The sequence below is a fragment of the Phascolarctos cinereus genome, unplaced genomic scaffold, assembly GCF_003287225.1.
Source record: "Phascolarctos cinereus isolate Bilbo 61053 unplaced genomic scaffold, phaCin_HiC Scaffold_2;HRSCAF=192, whole genome shotgun sequence".
Taxonomy (NCBI): Eukaryota; Metazoa; Chordata; class Mammalia; order Diprotodontia; family Phascolarctidae; genus Phascolarctos; species Phascolarctos cinereus.
Genome location: NW_027555625.1, coordinates 146,113,036 through 146,131,491, shown reverse-complemented (window position 1 = coordinate 146,131,491; position 18,456 = coordinate 146,113,036). Strand labels below are relative to the sequence as shown.

The 18,456-nt window shown below is 43.5% G+C and overlaps 1 protein-coding gene across 1 annotated transcript in view; it reads right to left on the bottom strand.

The window, feature by feature from the left end:
* Positions 1–1,659: 1,659 nt before the first annotated feature.
* Positions 1,660–18,456, bottom strand: part of LOC110209844 (STE20-like serine/threonine-protein kinase) — a 65,406-nt gene continuing 48,609 nt past the window's right edge. Inside the window, 7 exon segments of the mRNA XM_020988580.2 lie at positions 1,660–2,760; positions 3,481–3,594; positions 8,395–8,520; positions 10,228–10,413; positions 12,217–12,341; positions 14,047–14,176; positions 16,126–16,305. Of these exon segments, the coding sequence (XP_020844239.2) occupies positions 2,647–2,760; positions 3,481–3,594; positions 8,395–8,520; positions 10,228–10,413; positions 12,217–12,341; positions 14,047–14,176; positions 16,126–16,305 (975 nt within the window). The 3' untranslated portion in view covers positions 1,660–2,646.

Here is an 18,456-nt window from a genome sequence, read left to right as displayed (position 1 = left end):
GACAGGAAATGCCCTCTGTGTTAAAGGCCCTGAGCTAAGTACCATTTAATGCTGGCGTTCTCCGGGAACAGGTCTGAGCAAGAGAATAGGGAGCTCAGGACTGAGAAGGGGAGGTTCTAAAGAGGAGAATTTCTGTGTTTCCTACAAGAGCCCCAGCCTTTGGGACAGTGTTAGTGCAAGTCCTAAAGTATAAACCACTTTTTCTGCCATAAACTCATTTTCTTCTGAGGAACAAACCCTTAGAGAAACAACTCAAAGCAATAGAAATATCGCAAGATAGAAATACTTCCTCCTGGTCAACCACTGCCATGCCACCTTTACTCGGGTTGTGCCATCTGGCATAATGATAGCTCTTCAGATACTTGCAGGCAGTCAAGATGTTCCCTGCTCCCCTTCCTTCCCAAGTCTTCTCTTCTTTAGACCAACGATCCCGGTTTCCTTCAACCCATGCTCATAGAGCATGAACTGAGAGGCTTTCTCCAGCATGGTGCCCCTCTTCTGGTCACTCACGTTCCAGCTTACCAATGTCCTTCCTAAGTTACAGACAATAGGTCAATAGGTCACATATCGCAACCGAGATAGCTCTTTGCTATGCGTTTGTCAGGCAATCTTGAGCAAGTTAACTCTCCCTCTCATTTTCTCAATTAAAGTCTTTCTGAAGGGATTTCTGTAAACTGTAACTGTTTACAGTTACACCTGTAATTGTAAACTGAGGCGGTCAGTCTAAGAAATTCATAGAATTTTGGATCTGGAAGAGACCTTTAGATTTCATCTTGTCCAATACCCTCATTTTTAGAGCCTGAAAAACTGAGGCTGTAAGACATCAAATTTGTTGTCGTCCTTGTTCAGTCGTTTCAGTTGTGTCCAGCTCTTCATGACCCCATTTGGAGTTTTCTTGGCAAATATACTGGGGTTGGTTTGCCATTTCCGTCTCCAACTCATTTTATAGATAAGGAAACTAAGGCAAACAGGGTTAAGTGACTTGTCCAGGGTCACACAGCTGGTAAGTGTCTGAGGCTAGATCTGAACTAAGGTGTTCCTGACTCTAATCCCAGCTCTACTTAGCTGCCCTGAAATATTGAAAGACTTGCCTAAAATGACATAGTAAGAAGCAGACCCAGGATTTGAATCCAGGTCTTTGGAATCTAAAAAACTATTGCACCATCTTAGAGATAAAGATGATTCTTTTAAAGATGAGTCTAACACTATAATTCAAAGTCATATGCCTTCCTGAGGTTTTGATTTTTGTATACACCCACAGCAGATAACGGTCTGCTTCCTCCGTAAATGAGAGCATCTTTCGAAGGGGGAGGAAAGGGGATTCTGGCACTCTTTTTGTTCTAACGTTCTTGGCATTCTCTAAATAACCCTCTGATGGATTGAGTCCGGAAGTAGCGGTAGGGAATTTGGTCTTTGGCCGCAAACCTGCTTTCTCTCTCCCTCTGCAGAAAGGTCCTTGGAAGCACATTGGGTTATTTATGAGAAGGGTTTGATTTGCCTTTAAATGGCACGTCCCCAAGCCAGGATGTTTTAAAAAAATCATTTTTTACTATAATGTTACTATAATAATATAATAATAATATTTTTATTATAAACTTGACCCTCAGCAAACAGAAACCTCAAAGCATATGAACAAAAGAAAAACAATTTACACAAAAATCAGAAGTTTCCATTGTTTATACTGTAACAAAATGTGTAAATTTGAGTCATATCAAACCTGTCTTTTCTGTCTACATTTCTCCTCTCCTTTCCCCTTATTGATGGTACATTTTCTAGATTTGCATATTATGACTATTATTATGTACCTAGTTGTAACCAATGCATACATTGCTCTTTTGGTTTTAATTTTTTTTATTCTGTATCACTTTATATACATGTTTCCATATACATATTCTTTATAGAGGTATCGTGTTACACAGGAGGGAATGGGGTTGCACTATGTGCCACAGACCAGCAGGGGACTGTGAAACACCAGGATAGATGGGTGGACCATCAGTGTAGAAAACAAAACCCCTGGATGTTACCACTTTGGAGTAACGCTTTGATGGCCCCACCCTAGTTACAGCTGTGGGTCCACTAATAGTCCATTCTGTTCATGAACCACAATTTGTTCAGCCATTCCCTGACTCTTGGACGTTTGGGTTCTTTCCAGTTTTTGGCAATTAGAAAAAAAAGTTGCTAAAAACATTTTGTTACAAATAGATCTTTTCCCTTTCCTTAAGGTATAGTGTGTAAAAGCTTCATTTCCACTTTTGAGGAAGCTCTGAGAAAAAATACTCATGAAAGGTGTGGGCTAGCTCTCCCAGGTGAAAGAAGTGTGGGCTAGCTCCCCCAGGTGAAAGAAGGTGTGGGCTAGCTCTCCCAGGAGAAGGTGTGAGCTAGCTCTCCCAGGTCAAAGAAGGTGTGGGCTAGCTCTCCCAGGTCGAAGAAGAGGTGGGCTAGCTCTCCCAGGTCAAAGAAGGCGTGGGCTAGCTCTCCCAGGTGAAAGAAGGTGTGGGCTAGCTGCCCCAGGTGAAAGAAGGTGTGGGCTAGCTGCCCCAGGTGAAAGAAGGTGTGGGCTAGCTCTCCCAGGTCAAAGAAGGTGTGGGCTAGCTCTCCCAGGTCAAAGAAGGTGTGGGCTAGCTCTCTTCACTGTGGCTGAGGTTATCACGTAGGAAAGTGGAACACGGGGAAGAGCCGTTGAAGCCTCCTTGTTGGCTCACTCCCTCTCCGGGGCCCTGGGAAATGAAGCTGGGCTCTAGACAGCTCTTCCTCCAGCATCTGAAGCACAGAAAGAAGGAAGCCATAGTTCATTCCTTCCTTGATCTGCCTGGGTTAATCTTCCTAATGTACAGCACTAATCATGTCACTTCTACATTCAAAATTCTGCACTGATTATCAAATAAAGTATACACGCCTTAGCATCTACATTCCAGACTCTACGATTTACGTATTCCATGCAGACTGGATTTCCTAAAGCACAGGGTCTGACTCTGCCACGCCCCTGCTTACTAAACTCCAGTGGCCTCCAGGATCACATACAAACTCCTTCGTTTGGCTTGTAGAGCCCTTCGTAAGCTGGCTCCAATGCGCCTTTAGTTTTGTTGTATGTTACTTCCCTCCCTGCTCTTGGTGGTGTGGCCAGAAAAGCCTCTTGCTAAGCTCCGCAAACGATATTTCATCTCTCATTTCCATGCCTTTGCACTGTCTATCCCTCATGCCTGGAACGCACTCCCTCTCTATCTCTGCCTCTTAGAATCGGAGTGACCCTGAGAGGGTCCCACCTGACGAGGGCTTGCACTAGATCCAATGCTACATCATCGCTCCCATCAGCCAGCATTTATGGAGTGCCCACTGTGTGCACCGTGACCCAGCGGTAGCCACGATTTCCAAATCGTCTCTTTTCGTGTTGGCCTGGACAACAACCCATGCTCTCCCAGCTTCCCCAGCTTCCCCAGCTTCCCTGACCTCCTCCTTCTTCTACTCGGTCTCATACCATACCTCTTTTCGGGTAGCTAGCCTCTCCTGCCACTCGCGGAGCTCCATGGTGTGTTCATCATCCAGGGCTGTTAGCTTCTTCTTTTCTTGTTCCACCAGGCGCTGGAGTTTTTCATTCTGTACAGAGGGTAGAAAGGCAAGCTGGTGGGGTCTCCACTTTGGACTTCACTGGCCATTACTCATCTATATTCAACATAGCATCTATGCCCAGGCTGGCCACACTGATATATTTACAGATCCTTATAATATGTGCAAGGTAATATGCTAAGTATCAGAGGACAGGAAGATGAAAAAGGACACAGTGCCTGTTCACAGGGAGCTTATACAATGTGGGTGAAGGGAGGAGGAGATAAGACATGTGCACAGATAAGCATGATAAAGCGAGAATATCATTAAGTGCACAGGAGAAGTGAAACACAGTAGGATGAGAGATCTAAGGAGAAATGAATTATTTCCAGTGAGGGGGATGGGGAAAGAGCATTAAGGAAGGCTCCCTGAAAAAGGTGGTTCTGGATTTGGTCCTTAGAAAAAAGGATTTCCATAGATGTAGGAGGAGTTCATTGCTAACAGGAGGCAGAGTGTAGATGCTATTCTATGTATAAGCAGAATAGGTCACGGCTAAAAGTACAGATAATAAGATGATTGTGGGGTGGTGACTTTGAGGCTACAAAGGTGGGCTTCTTATCCCTGCCTGACAGATAGGAAATCTGAGACCCAGACTCATCCAAGCATCCAAAATCACATGGATAAGTTCCAGTTAATAGCAAAGTCAAAACTAGAACTCATGTCCAGGCTTCTCTCATTTACTCCGAGCTCCCTACCCTTTCTCCAACCCCTCGTGCCTCTCACTCCTGCCTCTGGTTCAGCACAAATCTCATAGGCCATTTTGGACACGTGAGTTATCTCTACCCCACCAGACTCATCGGACATGCTCTCCCTGTAAGGTAATAACCAGCCAACCATAAAGTGCCCCAACTCCCTTCCTCCTTCAGGAGCCTGACAGAAGTGGTAGCAACAGCTCTGTTGTCCCCCTCATCCCCCAGGCCCACCCAGGCAAACCCCAGCGGGCTTGGCCACTGAGAGGTCCACCATGACCCATAGAGCGTCCCCTTACCTCCACTCCATTCCCATCACCTCTGACTTATGATTTGTCCTGGCAGGAGATGCATGTGTGTAGGGGGGCAATGGGGAAGGTGCACAAATGAATACCCCAAACCATACCAGGTAAGTGAGTTGGAAGTCAAGCAGCTCAGAGGCCCAATAGGTATATTTCCATTCTCATACACACATGCATCTTCCCATCACTCTCCTCCTGAACATCCACTGAAGTCCAGATATTATATAAGTCCAGATATTATATAAAGGACATGGCAAGGGAGAAAGGATGTCATGAGAGAGGAAAAAAAAACAGAAAAGGAGGGCAGGCAGACAGTGCCCAGCACATAGTAAATGCTTAATAAATGCTGACTTCGGGTCTAATCTTGACTCTCCCACTAACTTGTGGGAATGTTGGGCAAATTTCTTTAGCTCTCTGGATTTTGGCTTCCTCCTCCATAAAATGAGGTTGTTCTACCAGAATAGACCAGCTCTGATACTTAGCATATTATCTTGCACATATTATAAGGACCTGAAAATATATGAGTGTGGATCCTCCCCTTCGCCCCAGCCCAGATCTCAATCCCTCTATAATTTAGGCTTGAGGGTTGCTACGGCCAAGAACTTGATCACTCTGCCACGAGCCTGGTGATGGGTCCCTCCAACCTTAGGCAGGTTCTTGGATAATAGATGCACTATCTGTCTCAAGACCTGGACTGAAGTCTTTCCAACTTGGTAGTCTAGTTTTCTTTCAAGTTTCTTCCAGTTCTAATATTTATGATCAGAAACAAAAGAAACATTAACTGATAAGCTTCTTGCAGGAGGGATTGTATTGTTTTCATTGGGGTATCCCTAGCAGGGCAGCCAGGTGGTACAGTGAATAGCTCCAGGCATGGAGTCAGGAAGACCTTAGTTCAAATCTGGCCTCAGACACTTACTAGCTCTGTGACCCTGAACAATTCATTTAACATCTGTTTGCATCAGTTTCCTCATCTGTGAAATGAGGGTAATAACAGTACCTACTTCGCAGGGTTGTTATGGATTATGATTATAAAGTACTTAGCACATTGCCTGATACATAGCATTATATAAATGTTAGTTATGATTATTATTACATAGTAGGTACTTTTGTTTTAGTAGTATAGTAGGTATTACATAGTAGGTACATTTATTTAGTGCCTACTGCATGCAAAACACTGCACCAGGCAGTTGGGGGAAATATAAAATTTAGTTGATCCCTGCCCTCAGGAAGTTTTTAATCTAGCAGGAGGATAATAAAGCAACACAGATCATGATAAAATGCAATACTGCATGATAAATATAATAGTTACAAAATGAAGTCTTAAGTGAAATCTGAGGGAAGAGGAAGCATTTAAGTGGGGACTTAAAGGATAGGTCAAACTTCAGTAGGCAAAGATAAGGTGGAAGGGCAGGGAGAAAGACATTCTAGAGACAGAGTCAAGAGAGTGTAGTATGTGTTTGAGGGACAGAATTTAGGCCAGTGTGCTGGGAGCATCGAATGCCAAGAAAGGAGTAATATGATAGAAGACTGGAAAGGTAAGGAGGTAACAGACTGTGGAAGGCTTGAATGTCAAAGCAATGGAATGATATGACTAGACCAGGGAGGTGAATTAACTTGTTCAAAGTAAGCATGGGGCAAAGTGGGGATTTGAATCTAGGACTTCTGACTAAGCCCACTGCTCTTTTCCACTATACCATGTTGCGGATGTGGAGCTCAGAGGACACATCAGGACCAGAGATATGGAACTGGCAGGCACCAGCACAGGGGGCATTCAAATGAAGTCATGGCAGTTAAGTGGTACAGTGGATACAGCACTGGGCCTGAGACTTGAGTTCAAATCCAGCTTCAGATACTTATGAACTATGTAACCCTGGGCAATTAGGTACAGCTAGGTGGTGCAGTGGATACAGCACTGGGCCTGGAATCAGGAAGACTCATCTTCCTGAGTTCAACAAATCTGACCTCAGACACTTAGGAGCTGTGTGACCCTGGCCAAGTCACTTCACCCTGTTTGCCTCCATTTCTTCATTTGTCAAATGAGCTGGAGAAGGAAATGGCAAACCATTCCAGTATCTTTTCCAAGAAAACCCCAAATGGGGTCACAAAGAGTCAGACATAACTACACAACAATAAAGTCTGGGCAAGCTGCCCTTTGCCTCACTTTGCTCAACTGTAAAGTGGGGATAATAATAGCACCTACTTTGCAGGATTGCTGCGGGATAAGTTTGTAAATCACTTGGCACAGTGCAAGCACGTGCCATGAGGTTGCCAAAGGAGAGTATGGAGAGAGAGAGGAGAAGGGGACCAAGGACAAAACCTTGGGGAGCATGAATATTGTGTGTGGGGGGTGAAGGGTTGGCATAGGAGTCACAGGAGGAGGGGTTAGAAGAGAGGAGGAATGAAGGAATAAACTGAGTAGCTCCAGGGGTGGGGAACCTGCGACCTCGAGGCCACAAGTGGCCCTGTAGGTCCTCAAGTGCAGCCCTTGGACTGAACCCAAACTTCATGGTTTGTTCGGTACAACTTGGGCTCAGTCCAAGGGCCATTTGAGGACCTAGAGGGCCCTGTGTGGCTTCTAGGCTGCAGGTTCCCCACCTCTGAGTAAAAGGGGGACATAGGCCTACAGAAGGAAAGATGCATTGCTGTTAAGCACACAATGAGCCACAGTGACACCGTGCTTCATGGAAATGATTTCAGTTGATCCTGATGACAATCTTGAAATGAAGTTGGTGTTAAATATTATTATCTTCCTCTTACAGATACAGAAACTGAGACTTGGAGGGTAAGTTCAAGGTCACACCGTGAGTAAGAGACAGACTCAGAATTAAAGGTCCCTCCACTCCGCGTACTCCTTGAAATTCAAGTACACGTCATTTCCTTTGTTGTTGTAGTTGGTGTCTGGCTCTGAGTCGTGATTTTAATTTACGCTGTTCAAGCTCATGAAAATACAGGCAGCCATGGGGCGAGGGATCGTGGATCCATCCGAGGGTGTCCTTGACTCATTTTTCAGTCATATCCAACTCTTCATGACCCCTTTTGGGGTTTACTTGGCAGAGGTACTGGAGTGGTTTGCCATTGCCTTCTCTAGTTCATTTTACAGGTGAGGAAACTGAGGCAAACAGGGTGAAGTGACTTGCCTAGGGTCACACAGCTATTCCGTGTCTGAGGCCAGATTTGAATCCAGGAAGAAGAGTCTTCCTGACTTCAGACCCAGTGCCCTGTTCAAATCCAAGCTTACCACCTGTGTGACTTTGCGCAGGTTGCTCAGCCTCTCTGGGCCCAAGATCTCTCATCTATAAAAGTGAAGGGGTTAGTCTAGGACTCTTGGGGTCTCTTCCAGCTTTACAGATTTCCAGAAACCACAGCAAGCAAGGCTTCTCCAACCCTCCTGAGGGCCTGAGCAGCCCTAGGTACGGTCTGCTAGGTCTCTGGCATTTCCTTTTCTGCTCGCTCGCTCGTGCTCTCTCTCTCTCTCTCTCTCCCCTCTCTCTCCCCTCTCTCTCTCTCTCTCTCTCTCTCTCTCTCTCTCTCTCTCTCTCTCTCTCTCTCTCTCCTCTCCCTCTCCCTCTCCCTCTCCCTCTCCCTCTCTCTCCCTCTCTCTCTCTCTCTCTCTCTCTCTCTCCCTCTCTCTCTCTCTCTCTCTCTCTCTCTTCCCTCTCCCTCTCCCTCTCCTCTCCCTCTCCCTCTCCTCTCTCTCTCTCTCTCTCTCTCTCTCTCTCTCTCTCTCTCTCTCTCTCTCTGTTTTCTGCCCTGGGGGTAGAAGGCTCACCTGCGGCCAAAGAGAGCCCCCAGTCACTCACCTGCATCTGTCCCACCTCCTGCACGTTGGCCTCCAGCTGCTGCTGCAGTTCCTGCAGCTGTTTTTGGTGCTTCTGCTGGTGTTGCTCTGTGTCTGCCTTCTGGCGCCCTTCCTCGTGCTGTAAGAACTGCACAAGAAATACATCGAGCCAAACTGGGTTTGGTACAAGGGCAACCAAACCTCCAGACTCTCCTGAAGGGGCAGAACAGCCAAGGTGGCTTTGACTGTGCCCCTGGCTCCGGAGATTCTATAGCACTGCACATACAACTCTGATCGCCCCGGGCCTCTGCTCAGAAACCGTGGCTTGCACTCAGGATAGCGTCAAAACTCCTTAACTGGACCCCAGCCTACATTTCCAACATTGATTCTCATCACTCCTCCTTGTTCCTTTGCTGTAGCAAAACTGGACCATTCATCTTTCCTCATGCTGTGCTCTGTTTTTGGAATGATGTCCCTCCCACCCCCACACATTGAAATCCTACCCATCCCCTTCAATGCCTGTCTTAGATGCCACCTCCTCTATGAAGCCTTCTCTGGTCTCCCACCTCCCACCCAACAGGAAGTAACCTCTCAGCAACACCTGCTTTGTCCCTGGACCCTGAGGACCTTGGGACTTTTCCAACTGACTTGTAGCTGAAACCTTCCCTCTCTCATTATTAATTAATTTTGTCTTTTTAAAAATTATTTGTCTTTTTAAATTATTAATTAATTTTGTCTTTTTAAAAATTATTTGTCTTTTTAAATTATTAATTAATATTGTCTCCCTCATTAGAATATGAGCTCCTTACAAGCAGGGGTGGTCCGACTTTTCTCTGTGTATCCCTCGGTGCTTAGAATTGTAAACTCTTAATAAATGCTTTATTTATTATGCTTTATTTAATATTTATACTTATATACTTTATACAATTATAAAATAAATATAAACATTTATATAATTAAATATAATATTTATATAATAAATGCTTTGCCTATTAACTAATTCAGCAGTCCACTGAACTCCCATAGCACTTTGTTTCCATGTTTCCTGTACTACTTTCATATTCTGCCTTATTGTAGAATCATAGTATGTCAGAGGCAGAAGTCAAATCAGTGAGCATTTTTAAGTGCCTACTATGTGCCAGGCACTGTACTAAACACTGGAAATACAAAGAAAGACCAAAAAACCTTCAAAAGCAAAAAAAAAAAATAGCCCCTATTCTCAAGGAGTTCACTATCTAAGGGAGGGAGACAATAAGCAAAAAGCCATATACAAGCAGGATATATGTGTGTATGTATGTTTATGTGTGTAATTATACATATGTACACACATACATATAATAAACTGGAGATAATCAAAGAGGGAAGGCACTAGCATTAAAAGGGCAGAAGGGCCAAGCCCCTCATTTTTTACAGGTGAGGAAACTGAAAGCCAGTGAAGGAAAAGCATTTGCCTGAGCTCACACTGCTGGTGGCAGAGACTAGACTAGGTTAGATTGTGTTCCTTTAGATCCTAGCCTACCCCATATCGATTTTACAGAATCACAGAATCTCGGAGTTGGAGGGTACCTCAGTGGCCATCTGGACTGATCTGCCCCTGAACAGGAATCCTGTTCTAACGTAAAGAGCCTGGACAGGGAGGCAGGAACGCTGGGTTTTAGTTCTAGCGCTGCTAGTCACTAGTTGTGTGTGTGACTCTGGGTAAAGTCATTTCACCAATCTGGGATTCAAATCCCCCCTCCATAAAGTGAGTAGTTGGAACAAGGTAATGTCTGAGGCCCTTTTTACCATTTTAAATTTCTATGATTCTCGTGGTAAGTGATTAACACAGACTTATTCCAGGGACTGAACGGAGTACCTGTTTGATTTGCTCTCTGTGCTCAGCACCACTTATGTCCTGAAGTTTGAGACTTTCTTTGAACTTGGCAAGGCGGATCCTGGCCTCACTTCGTTGAGACTTTAATTGCTGACTTCTTTCCTGGGCCTGCTGATTTTTCAACTCTTCCAGTAGGAGGTTGTGGAAACTATGCATCCGTTCATTATCCTGCAAAGCATAAGATAAGACTTTCACATAAAGTAGAAGTTGGGGGAATTTGTCCATCCATCCATCCATCCATCCATCCATCCATCCATCCATCCATTTATTCATCCATCCATCTATCCATTCATCTATTGATAAACCCATTTACTCATTCATTCAACGAATACTAAATGGTACTATGTGCAGACACTATGTTTGGTATTGAGAATACAAAAATAAATCTGACACAGGTCTTACTCTAAAAGAACATATCTATATATAACTACACAAGGAAGATCAATGTAATTATAAAGAGGAGCTCCAAGAAAAGTTCTATGATGTATTTGAAGAGGGAGTGATCACTTTCACTTGGGGAAGTCTGGGAAGGTTTCATAGAAGAGGTGTTGTGTGACATGGTCCTTGAAAGAGTTCCATCAGCAGATGGAGTTAGTGGGGAGAGGTTCATTTCAGGGATGGGGAGCAAGGCACAAGCATGGAGACAGCAGAGGAAGGGAGAACAATGAGAGACAAAGTAGTACAGGTTGGCTAGAATGGAGAGTGTAGAATGTGGTAGAAAGTGGGTGAAGGGGTCGGGGATATGATAAAGCTGGAAGAGCAGGTTGGATCTGGGTTGCTGAAGAACTTGAATGCCAGGATCAGGAATTTCTGCTTTATTTGGTAGACAATGGAGAATCATGGAAAGGTTTTGAGTAGGAGACTTACAGGACCAGAGAAGTACATTAATTGTGCAGGGAGGGGACAGGATGGGAGGATGGGGAGTTGGGGGTGGAGGGAGTGGATTAAAGAGGAGATAACCTAGAGGTGGGAAGATCAGAGAACAGGCTATTAAAATAGTCTATGAGAAGAGATGAAAAAATGAGGGTAGAGAAAGTGGAGAGGAGGGACAGATACAAGAGAGATGGTGAAAGAGAATTGAAAAGACTTGGCAGTGGGTTGGGATGAAGACAGCCAAACCCAAACTTGTCATGAGCGGTCTGGTCTGCTTTCTGGGAGACCATTGTAGCTTTTTTATTCTTTCTCTCTCTCTCTTCTCCAAATGATGATGTATATACTTATCTGCTAATTCACTGAATCTCCCTGGTAGAATGTAAGTTCCATGAGAGCAGGGGCTATTTTATTGTTTTGTCATTGAATCCCCAATACATTTCCTTGCAGATAGTAAGTGCTTAATGAATGCTTGTTGGATTGGATTGGAGCTACAGAGATGTACTGGATGTTGGGGGCACTACGCCCTGGTCCTTCTTGTATAAACTTGACTTCCCACTCCCCACCTTGTTCTCTTTCTCCCTTCCTTTCTTTTACCCTCCTGTTACCCTTATTTTTCTTTCTTTCTAAGGCAGCTAGGTGATACAGTAGATAGGATGTTGGATTTAGAGTCAAGAAGACTTGAGGTGGAATCTTCCCTGACATTTATATCTATATGACCCTCTCAGCCTCAGTTTCTCATCTGTAAGTAACAATAGCACCCATCTTACAGAGGTTATTGTGAAGATCAAATGAGATGACTTATAAAGCTTTCTGCAAACCATGAAGCCCTATATAAACAGACATGTGGGCAGTCGCCTGAATGCTGAGTTTGGCCCTTAGAAAGTAATGGGCTGACCTAGTAAAACCCAAACCTATAAATAACTATGGGAGGAATAAATCCAATTCTTTTATCTGACCCCCACCCCACCCCATTTTAGGCCCTTAATGCCTAAGGGACATCTTTTGGAGTGTCATTGAAGAAGTGGAGAGTAGATTCAGGCAGAGCTGCTCTTTAGTTGAGGCCAGTAGGCTTAGGTATCAAAACAGCATTGGCATTACCTTCTCATGGCGCTTGGTCAACTGTTGCCTGTGGAGGGAGTACTGTTCCTTCACCTGCTGTTTGAAGAGTTGATACTTGTCTTGTAAGTGGGATTGTTCCAACTGCCAGATCACAGCCTCCCGGGCTAGAGAGAAGAGGATTCTCCATTACCACAAATCCTCAGTAATGTAACTTCTCACAATCATATGTTTTTTCAATCAATAAGCATTAGTAAAATAATTAGTATCACGGGGGGTAGAAATCTGCAGAATTTTTTGACATGAAAAATGTGGTCCTTATATTCAAGAAGGTTATGATGACTGTACTAGGTGATCTCTAAGACCCCTGTCAACTCTAACATTCTGTGGACTTCTGCCAAAGGTCATTCCATCCATTTTCTGCCCCTCTTCCACCTAGCTAATCCAGTCAGCTGGATCCTTGGACAGTCTGATGAGATCTTCAACCTTGGTAGGAAGGCCCTATGAAAGGCAACGTATGAGAATTGCTCCTTTTCCCAGGCCCACAGCTGGCTGATAATCTGTGGGAAGCACCTTCAGTTATAGAGATGTATATGAGTTACCTCTTCAACACATTTTAAAACTTATAGACCAAGTTCCTGATCTGATTCAAGGCCCTCAAACAGCCTGGCTCCAATCATTTTTTTTTTCAGTTTTTTCATGTACCACTCCCCTTCATGCACTCTACATTCTGACCACCTTGGATTACTTTGTCTCCTATTCTCATCCTTTTCTCTACTACCTCTATGCCCTTGCTTATCATACCTACATCCTATAGGAAAAGATTGATATTTCTTAGAAAGCTCCATAGAAATTCTACCTATGGTCACTTACATTGGAATGCTTTCCTAGGCCATACACCTGTTTCCCTACCGGAGTCCAAGCCACAATTGCTGAACATTGAGGTCAACCTATGGTTCCCACTTGAACCTGGGGCAAGGTGGGGGTGGGGTGGGTGATGTAGTCTGGAAGGAGTGGCCCATGTTTTTAGAATTCCCTGCCATTATACTCTGACCTAGATCCTTGTATTGATGTGCCAAGTACCATATAGTTATCTCTTCCACATTGCCGCTTTTCCCATCATGGTTTTGATATATCCCGGGTTGGCATAAGAAGTTACATAGGAATTTTTGGGGAGTTTTGCAGAAGCTACAAGACAACACATGAGAGCCAGTGGATGACACAGAAAAAGTTTAGAAACTCAGAAATTCATAAAATATATGTGTAGTATTGTATAATATCAACATATTTTGTCTTTTAATACCATGATAATTCAGACTTCTTCTCTGCCACAAAGGGAGGGCAAAAAAATTTTACCCGGGTTTTCCATATCATGGGGATGCAGTGCCCCTAACCCTGTGATGTGGAAGGGATAACTATACATTCCTTCTTCTAGAATCCCTGCTGTCCTTTCTCATGGGAAGCTCTGATGGTCATGGAATCACTGAGTATTAGAATTGGGAGGAATCTTCAGGTCATCTAGACTTTTTCTTTTCCAAAGCATAAATTTTTTCTACAACATCCCTAGTAAATAGCCATCTAACCTCTAGTGAACACATTCGGTGATGAAGAACTCATCACCTAATAAGACACATCTTTTAATTTTTAAATAGCTCTACTGAGGAAATTCAGATGAAATCTGCTTCTCGGTAACTTTGACCTATTGGCCCAATGTTTGCTCTTTGGAGCCTCTCAGAATAGAGTCAATTTCTCTCAGAAATGACAACTTCTCAAATACAAAGATATCTGTCACATCCTCCCTGTCTTTCCTTCTTCAGGCTAAACACTCCCATGTCCATTACTCTGAGGGCACAGTTTTGAGCTAAGCCCTACCTCTTTTGAGGCTATGGACTTTGCTGGTGCATTCCCATTCAATGGAGGTCACTTTTTTCTTATGCTCCTGGATCAGTTTCTGTAGGGCTTGGTTCAGCTGTTCTTGCTGCTGCTGAAGAAAACTCTGCTCCTGAAAGAAAAGAGGAGGATACTTTTGGTCTAGTAATATATCAGCAGTAGCAGCATCACCACCACCACAATTACCATCACCATCACCACCACCACCACCACCATCACCACCATCACTATCACTACCACCACTACTATCATCATCACCGCCGCCACCACCACCATGACCACCATCACCATCACTACCACCACTACTATTATCATCACCACCACCACCACCACCACCACCATCACCACCACCGCTATCACCATCATCATCACCATGACCATCACCATCACGACCATCATTATCATCATCATTATCATTATCACCATCACCATCATCAAGCATCTCTTGATCTACTGCTGGGTACAGAACACCATGTCTAAGCACTGCACATAGGGAGATATGTGAGACAGGGTTCCTTCCTTGAAGGCATTTAAATTGGAGGGATCTCTTTTTTTTTTCAAAGAACAAGCCTAAAGACAAAATAGTGTATAGTGTATAGAGGACCTGCCTATAAGTCAGACAGATCTGGGTTGAGGTCTTGCCTCTGACACTATTAGTTGTATGAAGTAACTTAACCTCTCAGTGACCCCAAGAAACTCTCTAAGACTATAAATTATAGATGAACTGCCATTCCACATAAGTAAATGGCATCTCCATACAGGGTATTCTCTACACAGATGGAATTAGTAAGGAAAAGATCTGTTTCCTCCAGATCCCAGCTAGATTGATAACATGGTCCATAAACTTAACAATATATTGCCCAGAATGATACCACAGACGAATTAAAGCAAAAAGAAAGATGCACAAATTAATTTATAGTAGGTGCTAAAGAAAGGGACCCTCTGCCTTTGAAAGCTGTATCCTCTCTGTGTTACTGAGGACAGACAGTGTGGCCTAATGGGTAGAGCTCTGGGCTTGGATTCAGATCCCATATCTGAACACTTATTGGCTAGGTACTAGTGGCCAGGGAAAGGCCATCTGACCTCTCTAAGCTCCAGTTTCCTCATCTGTAATGGGGATACCTACCTGTGCCTGTTAAGTACTTCTTGTTTCACAGGGTTATTACAAAACTCAAATATATAATCTGTGTAAGGCACTTTGCAAATCATAAAGCCTATGTGCAGTGAATAGAGCACTAGACCTGGAGTCAGGAAGACTTGAGTTCAAATCCAGACTCAGACACTCACTTAGTTATGTAATCCTAGGCATTTAATCTCTGTTTGCCTCAGTTTCTTCATCTGTAAAATGGGGATAATAATAATACCTACCTCTCAGAATTGTTGTGAGAATAAAATGAGATGATATTTGCAAAGCACTGTGTAAGCCTTAAAAATGCTATATAGTGCTTATTTGTTATTTATTATTAATTATGTCATCATTATTTTTTAATAAATAATTATTAATTATATTACTTTTATTATTTATTACTCTCCATCAGAGGCTTTGACACTATAATCTAATATCTGAATTGGCTTACCTCAAAATAAATACTTAAGAGCGTGGAAAGAGGAATTTTCTGACATTAAAATATGTAAATTTATGAAAAGTAATATTCAAAAGTTTCCCTTCAAGAAACACCCTGCTTGTTATTCCCTAGGCTGCCTACCCCTAGTCCCAAATAAAATGGGACCCATATCAACCCTGTTTGTTGGAAGGCCTATATCCACCCAATCACTTTATTCCCTGCCTCTTCCCATCTTCTTTAAATCCTGGTCACCTTACCCAAATTATATATCTGTACCTTGGTGAGAATCACATTGAGGACACCTGATGTACCTTTATATATTATTCCAATTTTTGCATCAGTACTGTCCTAACCCACACACCAGGTAGGTGATGGGTGTCATGTGTCCATAGTGGGCCTGCTGGGTCCTCAGCTCCTCTTTATCTCATACTCTACTCCCAGACCCTAAAGAGAGTGTCCCTGGGATCTGGACCTACACAACAATGCAGTTCCTTACCTCTTTCCCATTCTCTCTTAGGGCAGGCAACTTCCGAGTGTAGTCTTTGTCCTGCTGGGCTTTCAGGCGTCGAGCCTGGTCCTGGAGCCTCTGAGTATACTCTGCTTCTAACCTTTCTGTAATCTGGTGGTGATGGCGTTCCACAGCCTCCACTTGGCTATCATAGTGTTGTTTCTTGCCCTGTGGAGAGATGGGTCACCACTCTGTTCCTCACTCTGGATGAGTTCTAACACTTTCTAGGTATCACCTTATTTATTCCCATAAAGCATAGAACAGGGTTGACTCTGCTCCTAGTGGAGAGGTTTACTCCTATGCATGAGGGAGAAAGGAAGGCCAGAAGATGATTTGGGTCTCCTGTCTCCCTGGGAAATGAATCCCTAGGGGAGCCATACTTTTCTATTCTAGCTCTTGCTCAATGCAGGTTTGACCTCTATTGGAGGTGACATGGCATTTTAAATAAGACTGTGGAACAGGTCTCGGCAATGCCAAAATGGATTTCTGTGGTAATCCAAGGCTTTCCTGTCATGATGACCGGCTGATGTTCTAATCACAGGCAAGAGGGCCAAAAAACACAGGAAGGGAAAGATAAAGGGAAAAGGAATGTGCCTAAATGTGCATGCCAGTACCTGAGATTCTGAGGATGTAGTTGTGTCTAATTCTGTGTCTTTATATTTCAAAGCAAGTACAAAATGAATTAATAACTAAGGTAAGTCCTCAGTTTTTTGCAGTTTCCTCATCTGCAAAATGGGTACAATCATATTTTTATTACTCATCTTGTTAAACAACTGCAAGGAAAGTATTTTGTAAACCTTGAAAAGATAAATGTGAGTGATAATGATCATGCAGAAAGCATGAACTCATTGTCACTGGTGGGCAGAATGTGGGAATTGCAGTCAGGAAGACATGGGTTCAAATCCTGCCAAGCTGTGTGAGCATGGGCAAGTCACTTAAACTATCTCAGTCACAGTTCTCTCATCTATAAATGGGCAAGCATGGTACAGTGGAAGGAACCCTGGATTTGGAGTCAGAGGATCTGGGTTCAACTCTCAGCCTCCATCATGTACCACCTCTGTGACCTTGGACCAGTCACTTCTCTGGGCCTTAGTTTCTTCATCTATAAAGTGAAGAGGTTGGATCAGATAATTTCTAAAGTACCTGACAATTCTAAATCTATGCCCCTGTGACCTACTGCTGTTATGATAGTCAAATGAGAAATATGAATAAAGCACTTTACAAATGTTTTAAATTCTGTCTCTGTTTCTGTGTCTCTCTCAGATATCATTTATGGTATGTCTCATTCTATGTGAAGTACTTGCATTTTCTGTAATAAAACACTAGCACCCTTGCTTTGGGATTGTAACTGGTGAATAGAGAAACCTTGGTATAATGCTGCCAAAGTGAGAACTGAATAGAGAAATCCAAAGGTTATTTGATTGGCTACTCTCTGAAAGAATAAAATCAATTGAGATTGACTGAGGAGTATGCACAGCTTAGGGAGCTGGTCAGCATCATGCCTTTAGAATTCTCTGTCCAGTCTTGTTTAAAGATGAATTCTGGAGGAGCTATCCAAGAATGACATAGACATAGGGAGGGTGGTGCCTGTTTGGCTTTGCGCTTTTGGAATCAGAAAGCTTGGCAGTCTCTGGAATGAATACAAAAAGTGTGGAAAATGATTACACTGAAAGTAGGTTGTAACACATTACTGACAAAGAACTGTGCAAAAGAAGCCATTGCTGAGAAACGAGAAAAGAAAGTGGGCTGGTCATGTAGCAAGTGAACGATTAGCCAGGGATCACCTACCTATGTATTCTATTGGTAATATGCATTACATGCAATGTCAAGAGTCCTAGGGGAGCTAGAACTCTGCCTTGTGCCCAAAGCATATTGGGTAGATCCATTGTGAGGATTTATGGGAGATCATGGTCAAGAGCCACAGAGGAAGGGGTATAGGTGGTTTGTTTCTCAGTCTTCATCCTTCTTGACCTCTCTGCAGCCTTTGAAAATGTCGACCACCCTCTTCTCCTAGATACTTTCTCATCGCTAGATTTTCTTGGCATTTTTCTCTCCTAGTTCTCTTACCTATCTGACTACCCTTCTCAGTCTCCTTTGTAGGTTCTTTATCCAGATAACACCCACTAATTGTGAATCTCCCCCAAGGCTCTGTCCTAGACTCTTCTCTTCTTCCACCTTCCAATCTTGCTTGGTGATCTCATCCCACTATTTCAGTGATCATTTCTATGCAGATGATTCCCAAACAACATAGGTTATTTTTTTTTTCTTTTGGCTCTCCCATTAGAATGTTAAGCTTCTTGAGGGCAGAGACTATCTTGC